The 8,534-nt window shown below is 32.3% G+C and overlaps 1 protein-coding gene across 1 annotated transcript; it reads right to left on the reverse strand.

Annotated features, from left to right (window-relative positions):
- Positions 1-533: 533 nt before the first annotated feature.
- Positions 534-4,739, reverse strand: LOC115242018 (the record flags this gene model as incomplete). Its single annotated transcript, XM_029818021.1, has 2 exons — positions 534-1,645; positions 4,681-4,739. Coding segments are annotated over 2 exons (447 nt in total), but the record flags the coding sequence as incomplete, so codon positions are not given.
- Between the last annotated feature and the right edge of the window lie 3,795 nt (positions 4,740-8,534).

Consider the following 8,534-nt stretch of genomic DNA (forward strand, 5'->3'; position numbering starts at 1 on the left):
CGCGAAGAGAACCGTGTTACGAGCATAATAATCGGTAATTGATAATTGAGGAAATACGTGGTGGATAAGGTGAGGAAATAATGGTAAGGTGGCACTTCGCGCGCGGCACCAAGCCAGTAAATGATATATTAATCCCTTACAAATGTATACCCTTATCTGCCTCCTCGATCCCATTTTTACAGTTTACACGCGATACAGGCATTAAAAAAGAATTCGATATGTATCGCCGTACCATTATTATGCCGCTCGATCTATCGCGTAGCTCGTAACTCGTTTTATATTCGTGACAGGTGTAATTTAGAAATCGAACGGGTATTTAGTGCGGACCTCGGGTGCAAGATATCGTCCGAAGATCGTAAAAGAAAATATTAAACACCATCGGCGCGAGGTTTTGCTCGAGTTTCTATACTATTTACATAAAAGTAAAAGGAGTAAACGAGAGAGAATGTTTATAAGCAATATGGTTACAATTTTTAATTACGAGACGATTGTAAAATGAATTCAATCTTGTGAGGAGTAAATTAAATAGGTTACTATTTGTAATGATAAATTTAATAAAGGCTTATTATTAATTTGGCCCTGTCAGTAGATACATTACCGCATTTATAAACTGTATACTTATGTTATTATTCACAGGTCTTATGTCGACGTATCACGATAAGTATATCGGTATACTGTGGAAAGTAGTATTATCATAAGTTTAGCAAATTGTTACATAGGAACAAGGGGTAATTATTTATTCATTAACATATTTCTGCATATTAATTGATATTAATGTTATTATAAAATGTGTTATTATATTATTATTCAATTCTTATGTTGACGTGTCATGATAAGTATATCAGCATAATAGCATAGGTGAAGTAATTACACCTGTTCCATAAATACACTGAAAATCTTAATGGTACACACGAACAACGATTGCCAAGTCACATTGATTAGTGCTTACCACGAATAATTAAATTCTCCTCAAGGGAGCTATCTCGGCTACGCAATCTGAATATAGATAATGTTCCTGGGATACGTTACACTAAGTTATGATTATGAGAATATAATGTATGTGTGCAGTCAAATAATCTGTTCGATATAAAATAATATTTATGCTGGCTCGATAAAAACCCTAGAAATTGTTACTTCCGGACTTTATAGACTCTTATTATTGAACAAGATATCATTAACTATATTGTTTTACACACGATAAAAATCTGATCAAGAATATTTTGATGCTTTCAAAATTTTCGTAAATTTAGCAGGATCTTATCGCCGACGAGTGACGAGTCGGCATCGCCCATTTACTATCACGTGATTAGGTGGACATCTAATAGGGACCTTTATGATTGCTCGATAGATCGGTGACGTTCCATAATCCGGTTCCAAGGTTGGCTCGGTCGTTTCGGGCTTGATGGTAGAATATCGGTGGAACAGGGAGTCGATTTTGGTCTTCATGGTATCCTTGATTGTCTCCCCGATGTTATTCAATGTGTTTCCGATATTATCCAAGACAGAACGCCTCGTTCGAAGGCTGGTGCCTTGCGTGGCACATATCAAAGAGACGAGCAGCAAAAGCACGCTCAGAAAACGGCGAAGAAAATAAAATCCCATATCTGTAGCTCTTTTTTTTTCTGGGAAGTGCGGAGAGCTGGATCTTAAATAAGTAAACACAATCGATACATTGTTGCGAGGCAATTTTCGATATAGTGTTACGCTAAACTTTATAAAATTTGTGCTGCGTAAAGAATAATACTTTGTTATCTATTTACGTCACTTAAACTCTTTAATTTCCAAAAATTATTTATGTTTTTTGACGTTATAAAGCAATTATCATCTCTGTTTGTTTATTCTCAAATTTCGGTAATCGAGCGGAGTAGTGATACTTTTGGGATATTATATACCACTAAAAAACCTCACAGAGGTAAAACAATACGTCAAGTACATAAAAAAATATTCCAACTGCTACATGACAAAAAGTTTGACAAAATAAAAACAGATATGAGATCAATACAATTAGCGGCAAGTATAGTAAATTATATATCCTATCAATTCATAATCAGACATTAAATAAATAAGGTTTCCTTTAATTCCTAAAGCACTTTTTATATAATATATAGTTTAAAAGAAAGTTTTAGCAATATAATATTGGAATATTTTTTTATGTACTTGACGTATTGTTTTTACTTCTGTGAGGTTTTTTAGTGGGAAATCACTGCTTTTTGTAAAAATTATTTTAAAAAATTTAATTTTTAAATTTTTGTAAAAAAATATTTCAATGTGTGTCTATTCTTTTTTCTTAACATATTATAACAATATATACTGCAATTTTTTTATTATATTTGGATCTCGTTTGATTATATTTTTTCTACAAAAAATATATATGTAATTTTAGCATTTTGAGGCCAACTGCACTTTTGCATTTTCGGATCATTTATTATTAATTGCCAGTCGGTGCCTTCAGCACGTATTTTATTTGTATAATGTTCATCAATTGTACTTTTATCTTGATGAAAAATTCCACTAATATATTCACATCAATATTTTTAATTTTTCCGTAGATACAGTTTTAATTTTTAAATCTGTTTTATTTCAATAATTTTTGTACCACTAATTTTAAATAACAATGATTGTAATATGAGAATGCTTGCTGTTATTATTATGACTGCATCAATCTTATTCGAACTGGTCGCAATCGTAAACTTGCATTCACATTGTATGAGAAAAGTGCCATTAGATTTTTGATTACGGTTTGAATTCCTGAAATATCTTAATCGAAAATTGATTTGACATAACATTCCGAATAAGCTATTTGATAGCACTTCGACGTCTTTGCAGTGACTCTCATCGGTCGGATCCTTGATTTTTATGTATTTGTCGTCGCGATGCTACCACGTCGCTTGATCCCTATAGCTCTAAACATCTTTGTGTATAAACATCCTTAGTTTATCGTGCGAATAAGCTGAATCCTAATATTACCATTTATATACGCGCAAAAATAAAAATATTTTTAAATTAAAAAGTGTGGTAACACTTTTAAAAATTATGCAGCAATGAAATAACCGTAATATGCCAAACGATGAAAGTTTGCGAATTTACAAAACGTACAAAATATTGACCAGACCACTAATATTTGGAGATATCTGCAAGTAGAACAGGAAATGTATTCGCGCGTTTTATCTGTTATGTTACGCGTCTGAAAGTAGTGTGCGCAATCGTGGATTGTAAGTTACGTGCCGCGAAAAACGATGAATGGGTTGTCAGAAATGAGTTGTTCGAATCACGCGGTGGAAGGTTCTTATCGCTCGGAATGAAGTAAAATATGAGCCTGTTCAGAAACATTTATGTGCACGTGCTCAATAATGCTTCCTCGCCCCTGTCTGCGTCTAGTCACGCGATTGCGCTCTCGTCTCGTCTCGGCGCGAATTCATATACATAATATAATACACAATATGTATTCGGTATAACAGAGCGCGCATCAAATGCACGCTGTAACGTGGAATCAAATGTTATTATAGTATATCATCTAGCAAATGTACTGTCTGTTTTCTCACGACCAGATTTTGAGCTGCTTCTATAGATATTTTAGATGTTAAAATTGATATCGATATACAAAGTTGTATCGCTGCTTTTAAATATATTGTTTTTTTAATTAATTAATTATTTAAAATAATCAAAAATATTTCGGATATTAGTATGTTTATCCTGATATCAACATATTTTTTATTGCTAAAAAAGACAGAATAATATTCAATATCAAACGAAACAAATTGATAAATTCAACTATGTATCAGATACATCAAATGGCGTATAGAGCTGAAATATTAATAAAGAAATTAGTTATAAAGTTTATTTTATAAAGAAAAAGTTATAATGAAAGTTAAGACGATCGAATACTCCTGAGTTAAACTTTAAATTTATTTATTTGATTTATGTAAAGATCGTGTAAAATAGAACTGATATTTTCCGAGATATTTTATATTTATTCATCTGCTTCCTTCCCGAGATCCAATATCGAGAACCGATCTGGTGCTATGAGTGTTATCATAAAAAATATGTCGCTTTGCTGAGTAGTTTATTTTTTTAATCATGGCGTTACGATAATGGTAATTACGAAGTTGCAAGATATCGATTATGTGTATACAGTATTTCAAAATAAATTAATGCGCGTTCTAAAATAAATTTGCAATTATCTTCAAGTTTTAACATACTCTTTATTGGCAGCATAATTAAAAAAATATTTAACACTTGAAAAATTTTTTAAATCAAGAATCAAGCTTTGAGATTAAGAATAACAAAATTTAAATTTAATTTACATAGACGTAAATTATAGATTTTACTTGATCAAGAATTTACATTCACATTTAATAATTAAAAAATTAATCCGATTGGCAAATCCTTTTTTTGCAAACAATAACAAATAATTAAATTTTCGAAAAAATTGATTTGTCAACACGAATACGATAAAATAGATTATTGTTTACATTTCTTTAAAATAAAACAAAGATAGTTTGTCAGTCAGTTGCACGAAGATGTTAGATAAATAAAAATAAGAAGACTGAAGGGAAGGGGGGGGGGCGGACGCGAGAAAAGCATATATGTCAAACATGTGCGCGAGGAAGGATTTCTCACCTGGTTAACTTTTTTGCGCTTGGTATGCCAACGATGTCTTATATATCACTGCTAGCTGGCTGTAAAAAAATCCGCTTTCGTAACCGCTCACAATGTAATAAACTCACTTCCAAGACGAATAACGAACGTTATTTACGTGGGATGCAGTCGTGCCGTCAGGCTTTCTTTGAGTGACAACGAGACATAGGATCTGTTCTTTATAGCTGAACTGACTGCACTAATTCAGAATTTATCTTTTTCTCTTCACATTGGAAGGAGAAAGATAAGCTCTGAACTAGTGCAGCCAGTTCAGCTTTAAAGAACAGACTCATAAATGCGATAGTTTTTTCGATCAAGTCTCGCGCTCCTCTTACCGATAACGAATTGTTTTTTAATGGGTGAATCAAAGGGGCGTTTGTTTTATCTAAGCGAACGCAAATGTTTTATTTGATGATAAGCGAAAGCAATATGCGACGCAATAGACGCTGTCACACTTTTGCTCTTTCGTATTCCGATACTGTCTTCTATTATTACCCTGAATTCTCCCTTATTCGATTGATAAATCTTACTATGTTTCCTTGATTCTTTGATCGTGGCAAGCATATATACATATGAATTTGTAAACAAATTTTTAATATAAAATTGATTGACAATTTTTTTTCTAATATTTAATTTAAAATAGATCTTGCAATTAATTTTTATACAAATAATAATATTACTTTTTTTTACTTTTAATTCATTTGATGTCAATGTTAAATTTTATATTTTTTAAATTATTATTTGTATAAAAATTAATTGCAAGACCTATTTTGAATTAAATATTAGATATTTATGAAAAATTGTCAATCATTTTTATATTAACAATTTGTTTACAAATTCATTGAAAGATTCGCAGAGAAAAGTTGAGATGTATAGAGAACACACAAAACAAATTTCATATCAAATAAACTTTCAATGCTTAAAAAGATCCGAATTATTTGATATATAGCAATTAAAAAGTTCGCATACACACGTACTACAGGCCATTCGTTAAAGCAAGTTACTTAACCGATGTGCGCGATGTACGTTTTTATTATTGGATATCCCGTTTTGCCAACCGTAATCTGACGCGACTAGGGGTCTCACGTGTATTACAAAATCCGCGTACACATATACTATCCACATATTGAAAAGCAACTGAAACCGTGTAAGTAACTAACCGTGTTAATAATCGCGCATGTACGCACGTTTGTAGGTACACATATGTATATCGAGTTTCGTATTTATGTATATCTAAGCTTTAGAGACATATCGCCAAAATCTATATAAATATTTTTCGCAAAAATCTTGGTAAGAATGGTTTATGATGAGATCGATAACATTTATGCAAAGTGGTTCGTGTTGCAAATGGCATGTGCCGCGCGTGTCGTATTAAAAAGAGTAATAAAAGTGGCGTATTTAATTATACGCGAAATAACGAGCTTTAAATACGAGTCAATGCCAACGCGGAATACGAGCGTTAACGGGAAATAGCGCTGGCAAGTAAACGTTTACATCGATCGGCAAGGATTTAATACAACGGATATATTGATAAAATGTCACCCAAGGCTCAAATATCGTTCACGTTAAAGCGATAACAGCACATAAAATTTTTTATTGATCGTCGAACGAAGAAGTGAATATTGCAGCGCGTCGCAAAGTTTCGTGCTGTGCGAAAGAAGATCTGGTAAATAATTCAAGTTGAGTCTTCCGTAAAAAGTTCTCTCAAAACGTTTTCGCAACATCCACTTGCGATGCAAAATATTTTTGATGTAGCTTATTTTCTCTCTAAATAAATCATCATTATGCGGAATCAATAACGAGTTATTTAGCTCTGCGTTGTTTTTGCGATTATTAACACAAATTTAATTAATCTTGTTTTGTGTGATGTTGATCACGTAATACAAAGAAATTATATGTATATAAATTCTATATATATCACATACAGGATTTCGATCATTAAACTACAGACATAAAATCCTTTTGCTTTTAACGCTCGATTCATTTCCCGCAAATTAAAATTTATAATTTTGCTATGGCAAATGTTGCTTGAAAACTGCGAGCATGCTAAGTAGAGTCTGCTCTTTATGGTCGTCTAACCACAAGATAATTTCTTACAGCGTACTTGAGAGAGCGAGAAATTTAATTGCCCAAGTTTGCCGCTTGACAACTTTTGTATCTTGTACATTTCAAGTATTGCATCAAAATGTTTCATCGCGCTTGAAACGGTTGTAGTTGCGGAAAAGTTTCTCGCAACATTTTTTTCACGGGCCAGTAGGGTAGTTAAAATTCTTGAGTCATTATGGAAACTTTACTAATGTCATTTTTATGTTTTATTTGTAGTAATATCAAGAGAGTGTTAACCTCACCCATATTTTTTTCATTTCAAAGTCTGTAATATTATTGCAGGGCGTACATTTTAAATAATGCGAGTGAATCTAAATAACAAAGTCCTTTAAGACAATTTTCATTTGAAACTGGACCTTTTTTTACAACAGATAATTTTATCAATAATCTTATCCAGGTCCACTCATTAGAATAAACGATCTAATTTGTTTCTGAAAGTCCACGGTGATCAAAAGATTAGATTGGTATGATGGGCTTAATTACGTTAACCTTGATTTAATCGCTCTAGGTCTATCGTGTTTCATAATTATGTGTTTGGTAATGACCATAAATTATGGGACAACAAATCAGACTATTTAAGCATATAATTTACCAATATTTGCACGTATCGATCCATGCGCCTAGGGCCATTTACATCGTTCTCATGCACGCCGAAGCAACTTCCGAAAACGGAAATTGCATCCGCCGAATGACAACGTGGAAAGTTTAATTCCTCGCTTGGTGCTTACATTAAGTCCTTAAATAATTTACATCCACGCGCTCGTAAGTATAATTTATGCGCTTTTTACGTTGTAACGTAGCAAATATTTCATTCGTCTTGATCGTTTCTCAGAAACATAAAAACTTTACGGTACAAATATAAATTTAATAGCAATAAAGAAAAAATAATATTAATAAATGTTATTAGCTATTTTTACTTTTTACCTTAGTATTCTGTTAATTTTTTCAATCATATTTCTTTCACAAGATTAAAATATAATTGTTAAATTTCTGGAATATTTTTGTGGAATTATACTTGATATATATAATGCAATTTTTTTCTTTTTCGAAGATTACACGAGTTAATTTCACATTGTAAAATTTTAATACCGTCGTGCAAAAGATTTATGTTTAATTGAGTTATGTTTGATAGAAAAAAAATGTATTAAATAGCAATTATCGGAGAAAGAATTTATTTCCGTTAACAGGATTTTTATCATCGTTGACGATCGCGTCTACAATAGGAATGTTTTTAATGCATTCATGCATGACTCTTTACATTCCTTTGCACAGCGGGAATGTAGAAAGTGATTTATAAAAGGGAAGCTATAACGTGCGCGATAAACTTGATTCTCCTCGGTAAAATCTGCGTGAAAAAAATCCCGGGCAGTTAATCACACTCCAAAGTTAATTAGCGCATGATTAATTAACCGTATGTCAAAGTATCAAATCAACCGATCTCTCGGGAGTTCGCTGACTCCAGTTCGAAACTTCCGGTTAATTAACCTTTTGTCGATGTAACGAGCAAATTACGGAAATTATCTTAAGCGCATGCTTATATGCAGTTGTAAGTACAGCTGCATTATCGGTTTTCTGCATCTTAGATGCATTTATAAAATTGGTATATAAATCATCAACTCGTTTGAACGAAAAGTTGATTCTATGTATGCGTAAAAAATTTACTTTCTTCAACCTCTTTCCCCACTTCTTCGTTATTTTCTTTTAATTAAGATAAAGATGGTTCGACCGATCATAACGTGGAGATGCACCTGCGTTTTCCAGCATCTGGAAATTGCAAGTGCGAGCTTATC

This window comes from Formica exsecta, unplaced genomic scaffold, assembly GCF_003651465.1.
Source record: "Formica exsecta isolate Colony F162 unplaced genomic scaffold, ASM365146v1 scaffold556, whole genome shotgun sequence".
Taxonomy (NCBI): domain Eukaryota; kingdom Metazoa; phylum Arthropoda; class Insecta; order Hymenoptera; family Formicidae; genus Formica; species Formica exsecta.